The sequence below is a fragment of the Carassius carassius genome, chromosome 26, assembly GCF_963082965.1.
Source record: "Carassius carassius chromosome 26, fCarCar2.1, whole genome shotgun sequence".
Taxonomy (NCBI): domain Eukaryota; kingdom Metazoa; phylum Chordata; class Actinopteri; order Cypriniformes; family Cyprinidae; genus Carassius; species Carassius carassius.
The window spans coordinates 1,139,830-1,156,569 of NC_081780.1; the positions used below are offsets into that span (position 1 = coordinate 1,139,830).

Sequence of the window (16,740 nt, forward strand, 5' to 3'; positions counted from 1 at the left end):
AACGTTAGAGGTCTGTAAATATAATTTAATCTTTAGTAACGGACCTTTGGCTAACTATGCTAGCAACACCGTTTACCGTTTAAGATAGCGCTGGATGAAGATTGCTCCAGAAAACTTAGACATATTTAAATGCCCATTTTATATCTCCATCTTCTTATATTACATATATATTATAACTTATATAGTTCATAAGACTATGATATAAATAACCATCAGGTTCAAGTGACTCACCTCAAAAAAGGCGCCAGACTCCTATCACGTGCCGCGCTGCTTCTGCGCATGCGCATCCGTTACTGCACTGCGCAAAATAAAATATCTTCCCAAATTATTAATTGACATTTATCTTATTGATTGATTAATACACTCCACTGATTTTATTGTGTTTATGAAAGTTAAGATTATATAGACATGAAAATTAAGAAAAGTTTGTCAATACAAGCTATAGGTCTTACTGTACGTAGTTTCAAGTCCACATGATCAAGATCCACAGTAATGCATTTTTTATTTTCATATTTATGACTTTTAATTACTGTATTCTTACCAACAGTGTCATCATAAAATACAGTTTGTGCAAACAGGCTATTGGTTTAAAATGAAAACAAAAATGTTTTGCTATATTAATGTGTGTGTGTGTGTGTGCATGTATGCATGTATGCATGTGTATATATATATATATATATATATATATATATATATATGTCAGTATACTCTTGGCTGACAGACAGGCAACATATGATGAATATTAACACACATCAATCATATCAACAGGAAACCAAATGTGCTTGAGCTTCCCTTTTTCAGCAGTTTCTCAAGATGTAAACACTCTTCTGTGACCCAGCATTCAGGCACTATTTACACTATAGCCGTGTGTGAAGGCAGCGTTCACCATCCATGCAGCAGTAAGAACCGGAAGTGTGTGTCAGTTAACACTTCTCCTCATTCAGTAACATGCAGTGTGTTTCCTCGGGGACTGAGGTCCTGGTGAGCAAAGACTAGTGAAAAGACAAATAACAGACCACGTTTAAAAACAAGTGATAAAAATGTCATATTTCAACATGCAGAATGCAAAAAATACATAGTCGTCCAAATAAAAAATGTAAATCTCATGAAGATAACGGTGGCCCAGTAGTGCACAACACAACGACATTAAAAAAGCAAACATAAGCTCACAGCACAACGACATTAAGCCACAACACAAAGACATTAAGCCACAACACAACGAAATTCTCACAACACAACGAAATTAAGCCACAACACAACGGAAGTGCTCCCGACCACTAGGGGGCAGTGTTGAAAGTTAAACACCGATATTTCATCGAGACACATGTGTAACTTAATAAGTGTAATCGATTTTTAAATGAAAAACGTTTTTATTAAATGTTTTGATATCCTGATAATCTTAATGTACCGATTCATGAATCGAGCAAAAAATAAATCGATAATATTTTCAATTTGGACCGTTTAGCTCTGCTCTTGTACACATTGTTTTATCTCAGGCGGCTTATTTAAATCCGGTGCTGTGCCGGTGTTATTGGGCACAACAAGGGCATTAAACGTTCCAAGTTACATCAACAACTTTAGGGTGAGTATTGTTCTATCGTCTTCTAGCAGATCTAGCTAATAAGGCTGGATAACACTGCTGCACCGACTCGATCAGCTCAAAAATAGCAGGGCTAAGTTAGAGTTTAGCTTTAAACTCCGTCCACCTCATCTTTTTATAACTCGTAAGAGATAGTAGTAATCCACGTTTATTTGCATCGGTGGTTCTGATAGGTGTTTGCTGTGACAGGATCTTCTTCACTTGATATAAAGTATTTTAAATACTGTTGCTATTTTTAGATTGCCATGTATCGTAATGAATCTTAAAGGACCGTTCACACCAAACTATAAAGATAACGATAAAGATATTTAGTTTTAAAAATCGTTCTCAGTATTAAAAAAAAAAAGAATCCACACCACAGCTATAATGATAAAGACATAGAGAAACAATATCATTGGAATCACTTTAAGAAAAAAAAAATTTCCAGCTGATGAACGATTAAAAACATTGACAGCCAATCAGAATCCTGCTATAACGAGCTCGAGAATGTAAACGGCGGACGTTATATTACACATTGACATTACATAAAATATTAATTATTTGTCATAACTTATTTTAAATAGAGTAATTTACAATGTAATAATTTAAAATGCAACTGAAAGTAATTCCAAATGTATCTGAAATCAATTAAATATGTAAACCAATGTTATTATCTTCACAGATTGTTTTAAAGGACTCCCCTAGCAGGAAAAAAAGACAAAAACACAATCACAATGATTATGGCTCTATTCATTATGCATGCAACTTGTAATGATGGTGGAAATTTTTTATTTTTCTTAATGGTCAATTTACACTATACCTTTGTTTTTCATCTCAGGAGAATGTTTACAGTGATGTCACCAGTCATCTGCCTCACCTATCAGTCCTCCAAGTGGCAGAAGTGTTATAAATATAGTAGTGTTATAAAAATATAGTAACACACCATTACACCGTCATAGTTATTAGTATTTTACATATTAAAACTGTATCAAAGTTTCTAAAATTTAAGTGTGGATATTTACATGTTTACATTACACTGGTGAGCAAGAAAACATTAAAGTTACATATATTTGCACTTACAGAATATTTAATTTACATTTTATATTGTAGTCTGTACTGTAAACTTCACACACAAGGCTGAGAGGGTTAGCTCCGGGGTTCAAAGTAAAACATTTACCAGGCCGAACTTCACTGGAGCAAACTTAAAGTTCTTTATTTGTCATAAAGCAGGGTTAAGGGTTTAGGGGAGAAAACTTGAACTCAGGTACTTCTTGCTCCTTTTTGCATCAATTTACTTCTGGAAAAGAGGCAGAAGAGGTGTAGGATTAGTCAAGGAGATTCACTTTACTCACGCCGTCAATTAAGCCTTTATCTTCAAGAGGGTAGTTGGGCTGGCTGGGCTTGAATGCATCCAACACTGAATCTGTCCTCTTCCCCTGCTTCTCTCCCTACTGTGGCTTCTTTGTTCACTTTTATGTGATTATTAATTGGGCCCTGCAGCTGAGGCGGCCTGTCAGAGGGGAATGCTGCACACCTGTGTTAGAGCTGTCCTTGGTCCTGAACACCACTGTTTCACCCAGACCTTGTGTCCTCTGATGGTGCTCTCCATGGTGCTGCAGGTGACTGTGCTGCGTTGTGATGGTTTCCTTCTGGTCACCACAGTACAAATAAAACCAAATGAATCCATCCCAAATTTTTTTCCTGCAGAGACTGACACTGTCAAAATAAATGTTAAATAATTATGATACATGCATGTAACGTGTGCATCAAAAAGTGAAAATAAATATAACATTTTCTTTCTCTGTCACAAACAATACAATATCAATATTTACCATTGCATTGCTTGTTATTCCAACTTCTCTCCTCGCTTTAGCTGTCCTTGCTCTGGTCACACGAACCATGTGGAATGCAGGTTCAATAACTCTCCAAATGGCCATTAAATGGATCTACTTCTCAAATCTAGATTGGATGAGACATGTTTTCAGAAAATACACACCAAACAATGTAAAAGGTTTGTTTGCCTACACTGAACCTGAAGGATACTTAAAAAATGTATAATGTATTGACATACAAGTGAAGAAAAGGTAGGTCTGTAAAAAGGTTTTAGCTGGGGTTTTAGCTTATTCTCCCTCGTGTCATTCTAAACTGTTCTGAATTTATTCTGTGGGGTCTATCTAGATAGCTGACTGATGGTAACATTATTTACAACATTTCTGTATGCCAATGAACAAAGCAAGCCATAATGGTTTACAGCGACATAATGTTGAGTATATGATGACAGCTTTATTTTTTTATTTTTGGGTTAATCATCTATTAACACGTATTACCTTGATCCACAGAAGAGGTTTTTAAACAAACAGGCAACCACAGCGACAAAAAATAAATAATGACAATTAAAAAATTCACATTAGGCCTACATTGTGCTCGTTAATATAGTAATAAAGGTTTAGATCTTACCTAGTGTAGATTCGCATGCTGTTGTCATTCTTGAAGAGGCGCCTGCAGATTGAAGTATCAGAAGTGATGTTGAAATCCTTAAATCTTACATTACTAATTTGAATCCACTTATTTCGAGTTTCTACATCCAGTGAAGTGTGAAAAACCTTTCAGGAGCCTCACAAAACGGGTCACAGCAATAGCTGTGTAAACCACCCGCACAGATGTTTTTGGAACTCTTCATTAAATAATTATATTGCTGTGGTATACTTAATTTGTTGTATTATAGCAAAATGTATAAATATTATTTCATATTCATCGTTTATGGATAAACGTTTGCGGCTGGTAATGCACTCTTTTATTCGCCCTACTGCCCCCTAGTGGTCGGGAGCATTTCCGTTGTGTTGTGGCTTAATGTCGTTGTGCTGTGAGCTTATGTTTGCTTTTTTAATGTCGTTGTGTTGTGCACTACTGGGCCACCGTAAGATACACCTAGGACACATATCACCTTATTAACAAAACAAAAAAAGAAAACACACTGTACCCAAAGAAAGAAAAAAGCATATTTTTATGCTTTCATAAAAGCCACCTTCAATACCACGACTTAGGTGCCCTTGAGCAAGGCATCGAACCCCCAACTGCTCCCTGGGCGCCGCAGCATAAATGGCTGCCCACTGCTCCGGGTGTGTGTTCACTGCTCTGTGTGTGTGCACTTCGGATGGGTTAAATGCAGAGCACAAATTCTGAGTATGGGTCACCATACTTGGCTGAATGTCACTTCACTTTAAACATAAACATTTTCACTACCATAATGCATCTGTACAATTTATTGTAATTCCCAATTGCTCTTTTACATGATTTTTGTTTGTTTTTCAATGCAAAATATATATCGTTTTTTAATTTCAGTGGTGAAGTCTATGGAAGCTTGTTTTCACGAGATTAAAAATAAGTCATTGTGACCATTTCAATTGTGAGAAATTAAAATCTGATTTATGATATATACACAGAATTGTGCGATATAAAAGCAGAAGTGTGTAAAATAATCAGAATTGCATGATATACAAGCAGAATTGTGCGATATAATCTCATTAATATAAATGCAGAATAGCGAGATATAAACAATGTGAGATATAAGGGCAGAATTGCAAGCTATAAATACAAAATTGCATGATATAAACTCAGAATTGCGAGATATTAATGTTGATTTATGAGATATAATCTCACAACTGTGAGAAAAACAGTCACAGTTAACTTTTTTATTTTTTTATCCCATGGCAGAAACAAGCTTCAATAAAGTTCTGACCCGAAAATGTTCTTAATACTCTTCAAATCCCTCATAAAAAGCCTAAATAAAATCTCTCAATTTCAGAACAATCCTCAGTCTCTTTTCTATTGGTCCATTAAAGCATTAATCCTGCGTATCTTCTTTTTCTGCAGAAAACAAACTTTCAGGATCATCTTGTCAGTTATTCCAGGTAGTAAAAGGTTAAATGATTCGATGTGTTTCATTTATAAAACAATTCATTTGGTCCTTTTGTTTGTAATTATTGTGATACAGCACAAGTCCTCTTCCTGAGGACGACTGTGCTTTAGTGTCCTGAGTGTGTGTGTGTGTGTGTGTGTGTGTGTGTGTGTCACATGGTCACTCGCAGGCCAGTTTGCTGTCGAAGCTGGACAGGCCGATAGCAAAGGCCTGCAGGGCACACATGGGGTAGTTAAAGTCCAGAGTGAAGATGTCCTCCGCCACACGACCAAACTGCATCACGATGTAATCAGCTGAAAACACAACAACACACAATCACAAGCATTTATTCTTTAGAAAAAATGTATATGAAGAAAATCATCCCATACTTTCTCTCTCTCTCTCTGTAAAAAATCAGTTTCTTTTTATAAAATATAAATATAAAGAAAATTATAAAAATGACTAAAACACATTTAAAATTACTAATCAACTAAAATAAAAACAAAACAAAAATTTTTAAAAATATAAATTCAATATTTCTCACTTGCATTTAGCTTAACTTGATGTAATATAATAACTAAAACTAGATACAAATTTATAAAAACGATAAAAAGAATTACATAAAACATTATACAAATGATTAAAACAACATTAAAATTACAAATACAGACAGACAATATAAAATAAAAAAGGCAATATTGGCAGATGGTGGACAGCATACGGTGCCGCGGCACTGCAATTCAGTCGCGCGTTAAATTCATTCGCGAAACTACCGCCAGGTGGCGCAAAGGGACGGATTGCGAAATTAATGTAATTGTAAAATGAGATAAAAGAAGGAATTAAAACAACAATAACATTATGATATAACATTGTAACATGTAAAAAAAAACATCAAAAAATTTACAATTTGTTCATTTCAAAATGTAGGATAGTCTTAGGCTACAGTCTAGTAAACAAACATTAAAAGAAGACCTTTACACAAAGAATCATATGCATGCTATTTTTATTAAACAGTAAATAAATATAAGTCCTGTATATATATATATATATATATATATATATATATATATATATATAAGCTAAATGTTTTCATTTCATTTTCATTTTGGTTCATTCTCCAGGTTCCATATGCAGAGAGAAATGGGAACGGTCCAGCATTTAGCAATAATTAGTATTAACTCTGTTATTATTCTTGATTTTTTCCAAACTACCAACACTTTGCATTTTTGAATCATGCCTTATGTGTGACCAAAAAATAAGTATTATTTGTTTCAGCTGTTTGATCACGCTGTTGCCTCAAGCACATATTCACTGGAAACAGCAGTCGTTCACATTCAGCGTTAGCACTTTGACATATTGTTAATTATGATTTTTTTTCCATCTATACTGAAACACCCGTGAACTACACAGCCCATTTACCTCATAGTTAAGCTTCAAACGGGCATTATCACGAATATGGAAACGTTTGGATTTCTCCAGAATAAGAAAGCCCAACCATACCTTATGCTTAGCTTTAAATTATTATTATTTTTTGTTTTTTTTATTACTAAGCCTATATTATTATATACTGAAATTATATTTATCCATTAGAATTATCTATTTTTAATTCTTGTTTTGTTCCGATACATTTGTTAAATTTAAAGGATTTGTTGTAAAGTGAAGGGAACTAAAAATATAATGTTGGTACATTATAACATTATTAGGCCAGCCGTTATTATTTCTAAATGTAATATAATGCAACTTATACCTGACTTATATTTTTTCCTCTCACAAAATCTGATTTATTTTTTAGCGTGTTTAAAAAAAAAAAAACATTCAGCAAACGAAAATAGGCGATTAACCCGTTAAAATTTGTTACTCTGGGTTATAATTATTTTATACTTCAGAACAGAGCCTAGGCTATCCAGGTTTTTTTTTATTTTTTATTATTATTTTTTATTGCATCTGAAAATGACTTTGTTCATCACATTCACTTCACGCGCTCCGCGATGCTCAGCTGTGGACGATTTATAAATGTTTGTTATAAAGGTTGCTGTCCCATTTTATACAGAAATTGTTCATTTAAAAAATTGAATTATATTGTTAGTTCTAATTATATTGTTAACAAGTTCATTTAGGTTATTTTACATGCACTGTGACATTTTACCATTTTTTACTTATAAACTCCTTGAGAATTTAAAGTTAGTTTAATAGTATTTAAATTCAAGTTTAAAAAAAAATGTTTTTATTGCTTAAATTAATTTTATTAATTAATAATATGTTATCATGTTTATTCTTGTAGAAAATACGTGTTTATTCTTTAAGAAGATAAGGGAAAAAATAAGGGACGATCAAAATATTTGTTTTGCTTTACCTATTTATGTAGGCTACAATTAAAAAAATAAAAATAAATAAAAAATAATAAAATAATGTCATTAAAAAATACCATTGGCCTGAGTAATTTTGACCATTATAGAATTGTGACTTTAAAGGTTAGTGATTTAGGAGGTGAAAATACTGTGAAATTATTAATGGCATGGATTTTAGAGCATAACAACTGAAGGTTTATGAAACATTACCCAATAAAGCATTTTTTTAAACAACGGAATTTAAAGTTGTGAACTAAAATATTATTTCAACCATACAGCATGTGAATAAATAAAATGCATACTTTGCATAACATTTCATTATTCATAAAATGCATAAAGTTTCTGGTGTTTGGATTTGTACTTCAATATAATGAGCTCCAAGTTTAAGAATAGCCCTAGACTGGTTCTCTCTCTCTCTCTCTCTCTCTCTCTCTCTCTCTCTCTCTGTCTATTTAACAGCATAAGCTCAATGAAATACGTCTTCCTTCAGGTAGAATGAATGTTTTCCTGCTTGCTAAATGTTGGTCTCATGATCAATGAGTTGTATTCGCCTCAATCTGATTCAGTAAAGTCAAACCCAGACAGTGAAGCCTCGAGTCCCGCGAGCTGTGAGACGGGAACAGAGGATTCCGCTTGGTCTTAAAGCCTTCCGCAAACATCCACGATCACAAATAACAATGATTTTCCTAAAATAATGATTAATTATTAATTGATGATTTGTTATTATCATTATGGTCTTGTGAAAATAATAATATGGGCTGCGAGAAAATAATGAATACAGAGAGTAGTGCTGCTGAGTGCAAGCATGTTTCAGCCCAGTAACACCGTTCCTCAGAGCCAAAACACAGACCGAATTCTGTTCAGCTGGAGGGGGTTGGGTTTTTGGGGGTAGTTATGTATGGCTTGTGGGGGGTCGAGATAAAGGTGTGAATCTCTTGCTCTTTCATATGGACAGTGTCTTATGAGGCTTTCACTTGCTGAACTGGTTTATAAAGGACTGTTGTTCCCCACGTAAGATTTTTCTAGTTTTAGTCATTCGTTTGTTATATTCAACTAATCAGAGGTTTATATTAAATTTACATAATCAAATCTTAATATATTAGTGCTCAAGCACATGCATTAAGTTTGCAACAAAGCACATGCAGAAGTAGCCTAATAATTGTGAAATATGAGACATTTTAATTATTTATTAATAAACAAATGTTTTCTTGTCGGCTGCAAGATGAAATTCACAGTGTTGGCTCTCTCCGACGAGAGAAATGCAACATTCGCAGATTACACAATTCGTTTTCGTTTAAAAAACATTTCAAGCTTTCTGTAGATATATTTTTAAAATGAATTCATTATCAGGAAAAAATTAAAGTGATGAGAAGGCGCCTCCCTGTCATTAATGCACATTAATAATTTTTGCACAAACACTTGAATATGAACATATAGTTTAGACACACTTTTCGCTGTGGGGCACAGATGACAACTCTCCTGTAGACACATAGAAAGTGTCTGCTCTATTTACAAATAAGTTCTATAAAAATAAAAAAAACTAAACCAGCGGCATAACGAGATGGAAATATAAATTAGAAAATATGGCTGAGCTGCCAGTTTTAATCTGAACAGCTCTTAAAGCTGAGTGGATAGTTAGATGCATGATGGGCTAGTATTAAATAAATTTTCTAGAATAAAAAAAATCTGGGATTTTTTTTTAGGCCATATGCTATTGCATTACTCTAAAAGCAAGTAAAGAATGCTCCCTTTAAAATCACTTAAGTTGTCAATTACTAATTACTAATTTTGTTGATTATAATGAGAGAGCTTGAGTTTAATCGTGAGGACGTTTTCTTAATCCGTCCATTACTTAGTGTTTAAAAGATTTAATCGTGTTTAATTTTATTCGTTTCTTGTTTTAGGCAAATTAGACCTAAATAATGGGAACGAAATTATACAGTGCTTCACATTTAAACATGCAACAATTTCTTAATCAGTTTACAAACAAATGTCTTTTTCCCAACAAGTTATGTCAAAATAAAGGACAGGTAACGAATAACAAAAATGCATGTTGTTTTATTAAAGGAAAAAATATGTTTATATTTAAAATATAAATTACAATATAGGCATAATATATGAAAATATTGACATTTTGCATATTAATCCATGTACCCCCCTAAAATAGGCTACCACTTTTAATGCTCCGATGCAAAGTAAACCACAATTTCTTTTGAATAATATAATGCATAATTAATATAATATAAATAATACTGCACACCTTTTAAATGTGTCAAATCTAAAATATGGTTTAAATCCATGTAGCTTAGAAAATATAAGCACAGACTCAGACACACGCTTGACATTTATCCTGCTTGAATTCGTTCTAAGAAATGCACATAACTTCATAAATACCAAACTTTCATCTGTGAATATAAAATATATTATATATTTTATAACTATAGTGTTTTTCTTTCATTTTCCTTGACTGAAACAGTCAAATGTAACACATCAGCGAGGAAAAAACTGACGTCTATTTGCGAAAATGTGCTTTGATGCGCTTGTTTGATAACTTGCGCCACTCAGCGGTCAAAAGCTGCAAATGCACTTTACACACGCCGCGGCAAAAAGGGCCTTTTGAATGACTAATTACTTGTATGTAGTGTATGTACAGCAGATTTTACATAAAAAATAAATATCAGACTTCGTACTTCTGCTCAATTTCAGTTAAAAGCAAAGCGAAGTAGCAGAGTTTGGTATTACCAGGCTATCACTGCAGAGCCTGCTGACTTAAAAGGATACAGAGTAAACACTAAATGTGATCCCAGGGACTAAAAGTCCAGCAGAGAGCTCTAATGTGCAGCAAGCATGTCTGATAATCGATATTCATGATGTTTGCTCAACCACATGACCAGGCACTATTTGCTCTTTAATTTTTTTTTTCACATTCAGAATTACAGCAATACATTAAAAAGGTGAGTCTTTCACCTTTTTTTGATATAACTTTAATCCATTTTACCTTTTGAACACCAAATATCTAATTGTTTTTATCCCATTGGTTAACATCCACTTTTATTGGGTGGAACAGGAAAAAAAAGTAGAGGTGGCAGATAGCTATAGTAGTGAAGTGAACCGCAGAAAACTTTGCAAAATGGATCCAAAAAAATTGTTTCTGGTGTTTTCTTAATGTAGACGGTAAATACAAGATGGGAACTAAACCAGTCAGTGATATTGAAAGCAATGAAAGACTTCATGCTGAGCAGATGCAGCCACACTAAGTGAACATTTCCTGGTTGTTATTCATTGTAATATGACACCCTTGAGGAAGAAGTTGATAGATCTTCTACGTAAATGAAAGTAAAAGGAATAAAAGGGTTGGGTGTGGAGAGGAAAGGTAAAGCAGGTTTCACAGCACCTCCAGTAAGTAAGTAAATGTACTGAGTTTAAGAATTTAAGCAGATATTTTTATTACTACAAATTTTAAGTTAAAACTTCTATTGGCTGAAAACTGACTTCAGTCATGGCAGACGCTCTGTCCTTCCTGGAAGAGGACTTGACATGTCTCATCTGTTGTGATGTCTTCACCGATCCGGTCACTCTGAAATGTAGCCACAGTTTGTGTGAGAAATGTCTCCAGCGTTTCTGGACGACTCAGGACGTGCCGCGGTGTCCAGTCTGTCGGAAGGAATGCTCTCACGACGAACCCACCAAGAGCCTGGCGTTCAGAGCACTCTGTGAGACCTTCAAGAAGAGAAAACCCTCCGCTGTTTCAGGAGACGTTTGTCCAGAACATAAAGAGGCACTCAAACTCTTCTGCTTTAAGGACCAGCAGCCCATCTGTTTGGTCTGTTACACGTCAAAGAAGCATGAAAATCACAAGTGTTCTCCTGTCGACGAAGCCGCTGGGAATTTAAAGGTATGAAGAGTTTGGAATCTGATCTGAATGACTTCTGGCTTCTTTAAACTCAAAATGAAGAGTTTATGATGTGATTCTAGGAGGATCTCAAGACTCAAATGGACAGACTTCAGGTGGCACTCGCAGACCTCAGGAAAGCACATGAGAGCTGTGTGAAACAGGCTGAGCTCTTTAAGGTAAGAGGTTATGGCATTTTCAAGTACGAATTAGGAACATTACTGGAATGCACTATTAGTGTTGTAATCAGTTCTGTTAACAGAAAAGGTTAAACTCTTTCAGGAACACACTAAAATGGATGAAAACCAGATCAAGAAGGAATTTGAGAAGCTCCATCAGTTTCTTAGAGATGAGGAGAAGAAACACATCAGATCCTTGCATAAAGAAATTAAACTTCTAGATGAGAATCTCAAGGCCAGAATGGAGGAGTTGTCCACACAGATATCAGATATGTGTGAGAATATGGCAGCCGTCTGGCAGGACATGGAAGAAGAAAACATCACATTTCTCCAGGTACAGAACAAATACTCAATCATACACCAGGTACCAAAGTCTATCAACAGGGTATGGCGTTATTTCCCTGTCAAATGTCGAGAGCGCATTATTGTAGCGCGAAAGTACATTAATATAATGCGCGTGTGCGAATCTCTCTCGAGCGTGGAATATAATTTGCAGAACGCGAATCTTTCTCAGGGCTCGCTCAGAGAGTATGCCTGCACTTAAAATGTGTTCAGTGCAATCGCGAATCTCTCCTCTTTGCTTAAAGTAAGCGTGTATGTGCTTAGACTGTGTCACGTGCGTTCGCGCATGGCCATGTACTCTTCTCTTCGATTTCTTTCTCTTTGCTCTTGGCATGAACGCTTTCAAAACGGCAACAACCAATCAGAAATAGGCTTCAACGCCTGACCAATGAAAACGCGACATCGTACATGGAATCTTATTGGTTGATATTGAACCGCACATGGAACACATGGAATATAAGTTCACTGAAGTTCAATCAAGACGAGCCGAGATGGATCCGCCGAATCGATGATCTCAGGTAACCAGTTTTATTTGTTTTGATGTTAAATATGTCAAATGTATCTTAGAAATGTCTGGGAAGAGGGCGATTGGATTATTTTACATATTTACAGATTTAGACGTCTAATATAACAGTTACAAATGGTTATACAATGAATAACAAAATTCCAGAACTACTAGTAATTGTCAGGTTTAAAGACACTATAATGACCAGCGCTGGATTTCCCAATAACGTTGTCTTTTAGCGTGCTACAAAGACTCTAAAGGTATATCTTAAATGAAGATATACCTTTTCTAGACGTGTTCCCCGAACTATACCTTATTGTTGCTTAAAGGGATATTCACCCAAAAATGAAAATGATTAAAGTCATAATTTACTCCTACTCAAGTAGTTTCAAACAAAGGAATATATTTGGAAGAATGTCAGTAATTAAACAGAATGTGTGTGTCTGTGTATTTATTGTTTGCCATAATCCTAACTGACCACTGGGTGTGTTACAGCTTCAGAATTATATTTGTATATATCAACAGTGATACGGTATAGCTAAGAGTGGTCCAGACCAACCTTACTAACGATTGACTTACAGAAGTTATACTTAACTAAGAACGTTTCGGGGAAACACGTATTAACGTTAGATACAGCTTTAACTTAAGGTACAATTTAAAAACGACGAAGAGTTCAGAAGGTTTCGGGAAATCCAGCCCTGTAACATTTCCTTTCAGATAACTTTAGAGTCTGGAGTACCAATGTTTACAATACATATCATGCAGATAGACAGTCTAGGTAATGTATATGTAAAATAATCCAATCGCCCTCTTCCCAGACATTTCTAAGATACATTTGACATATTTAACATCAAAACAAATAAAACTGGTTACCTGAGATCATCGATTCGGCGGATCCATCTCGGCTCGTCTTGATTGAACTTCAGTGAACTTATATTCCATGTGTTCCATGTGCGGTTCAATATCAACCAATAAGATTCCATGTACGATGTCGCGTTTTCATTGGTCAGGCGTTGAAGCCTATTTCTGATTGGTTGTTGCCGTTTTGACTGAGTTTATGCCAAAAGCAAAGAGAAAGAAATCGAAGAGAAAGTACTTGGCCATGCGCGAACGCGCGGGACACAGTCTAGGCACATACACGCTTACTTTAAGCGAAGAGGAGAGATTCGCGATTGCACTGAACACGGTTTAAGTGCAGGCATACTCTCTAAGCGAGCCCTGAGAAAATTCTTACAAGAGCAACGTGTATCAACGAGATTCGCGCTCGCGCATTATATTAATGTACTTTCGCGCTACAATAATGCGCTCTCGACATTTGACGGGGAAATAACACCATTAATGTAAATCAAAGAACAAAAGAGAAATCCTTGGACTGTTCTAGTCACTGATTACCTTTTATAGCCTGAATACAGATTAATCTCTATAGTTTATGCATATATAATATAGTTTATGTAAAGACTGTTTTAAAATAACTGAAATTAAAAGTATGTTATATATTTCAGAGCCTATTAAATATTTAAAATATTGGATTTCAATTATATAGTAATGTTAAATGGCTATAATTAATAGGTACAATTGAGGGAAAATGCACCAGCAGGACAAATTAAAAGCATTGTAAATATGTTAAGTCATTGTAGTAGAAATAACTGCCTGTATTTGCACAAAAAAAAAGAAGTTTCATGGCTGGTAAATATATTTTTGGCCGGTAAATTTGATCATGTCACCGGCCATTGGCAGGTGTGGCAAAAAGTTAGTTTTAGGCCCGGTCTATCAGAGAGCTGTGTCTGGTGCAACTATGTCTGATAATCAATGTTCATGATGTTTGCATAACCTCATTGAGTCCCATTTGCTTTTTATTTCTCAATCAGAATTACAATGATACAGTAAAAAGGTGAGTTTTTTCCCAATTAGCATTTGGTTACAGCTGCAACCCCATTTTACCCAGTGAACACCAAATATCTTACTGTTTATCTACAGACTCCAACACCCATCAGTACCACACACAACCCCTGAACTACAGGAGTATCAACACTATCCCATTCAGACCGTGATCTTCACCACCTGGGCCAGAATGCAGAACCTTGTGGAACAGCGTAAGTGCTTAACTATATTCATCAGATCAGATATTGACTGATGATTGATTGGTTGGTTTGTGTTTTAACCATACAGTCTATGGTTTTAACGCCATGCCAGCTTTCCTGCCTATTTTCATGACAAGTTACAAGCTGAAAGTTTAATTCAATTTAAGTTAATTCTGGAATATTCTATTTAGCATCATGTATATATTATGAACTGATCCCAATTTACGGTTGCCTGTTGAAAAGGCTCTGTAGTTTACAGTCATCTGTGTTTCAGCTCCTGTGACTCTGGATCCAGACACAGCCTCCAGTAAACTACAGGTGTCAGAGGATCGCACCAGTGTTGAGTATTTAGAAATTAAAATGATTAAGTCTGATAACCCAGAGAGGCTGTATGTGGGAGTGCTGGCTTCACAGGGCTTCAGCTCAGGTGTGCACTGCTGGGACGTAGAGGTAAGAGACAATGACCACTGGACTCTGGGAGTAGTGGGGGAGATGGTGGACCGCAAAAGACTTTACAAAATGGACCCGAAGAGTCGTTTTTGGTGTTTTCGTTACGTGAATGGTACATACAAGAAAGGAAGTAAACCTGTCTGTGATATTGATAGCAATGAATGCCCAGATATCATCCGACTGCAGCTGGACTTTGATGAAGGAGAGCTGAGATTCATCGACCCTTTCAGAAACAGAGTTTTATGCACCTACACCGGTGGATTTCCAGAGAAGGTGTTCCCATATTTCTGTAGCGGAGATTTGGACACACCACTTAATGTTTTCCCGGCAAATAGACAAACAGTGTAAATACCAACTAATGCTTTTTTTTTAAAAACACATTGTGTTTATGTACGTGCCAAGATAATAATCAAAAGGAATTATGTTCACGCAGTGTGACTTGAATGTGAACATTATTCTTGGGGTCGTTGTATGTCAATTTATATGGCTATGCGTTTTTTGTTGCGGCCGCCATCTTTAGGACCTTGCGTAGCCTTTAGGTTATAACATCCAGTTGACCTAAACAGAAATTCCCTTACAATCTAAATAGACAGTATGAAGTGTGTGGACAGGACACACTTCATGATATGGGCTCATTTCGGCTACAGAAGGCCCTGATCCTCTTTCAACATCTTCTTAAGTATCTCAGACCAAGACAAACATCTGTGAGATGGAGACAGAAATTAATAATTGGAATTTGCATTGATCATGTAGAGCTATCAGCTCTTGAGGCTAAAGGTATTTTGCATGAACGACACTGGGAAAGGGCACACCATCTTCAGTGAGCAAAATATCTCTTAACTTTTAGAATCTTTATCACATTTTAGTCCATTTCTTGTAAAATTGAGACCATTGTACCAGTCACTCTGAGACAATTCAAATGACACCAAACATGACTGTAAATATCACTTGCATTACTGTATATTCTACTATTGATCATTCTGAGTGAGCTAGGTTAAGGGAAGGATGGGGATGAGGAACTAGTGCATATGTGAGAGGTGTTTTCCCACATTTTCTCTCAGTGAGATGTGGGAACAGATGTCTGTATGTTGACGCACTGTTTGTCTATTGTATGCATCTTGTCATCAGGTTCTGTCATTCTTACAAGTACAAATAATGCATACGTATCTATTTCTAACGGTCTAAACTGAATGCACCAAACTGATCTATTGTATTAAAGCACATGTTGTTTGAAAGACTCTTTATTTATGTTCATTCACTCATTTAATTCTAGCACATTAAGTGGCTGTGTCAAGTATGTTTGAAATGTAAAGTGTGTACTGTATTATCCTAATCAAAGAGAGAGTTTACTCAAAAATTAAAATCATTTATTTCCTTCATGTCGTATACATGTGTCAAACCTGTTGGTTTTGATTACCAGCATTCTTCAAAGCATCTTCCTTTAAGTTCTGCAAAAAAACAAAACT

At 35.4% G+C, this 16,740-nt stretch overlaps 1 protein-coding gene across 1 annotated transcript; it reads left to right on the top strand.

Moving 5' to 3' along the window:
* Positions 1-11,126: 11,126 nt before the first annotated feature.
* Positions 11,127-15,803, top strand: trim35-14 (tripartite motif containing 35-14). Its single transcript, XM_059510563.1, has 6 exons — positions 11,127-11,720; positions 11,801-11,896; positions 12,000-12,230; positions 14,612-14,634; positions 14,721-14,836; positions 15,099-15,803. Exons 1-6 carry the CDS (start codon positions 11,325-11,327, stop codon positions 15,620-15,622), a joined length of 1,386 nt encoding a protein of 461 aa, XP_059366546.1. The 5' UTR covers positions 11,127-11,324; the 3' UTR covers positions 15,623-15,803.
* Positions 15,804-16,740: the final 937 nt, after the last annotated feature.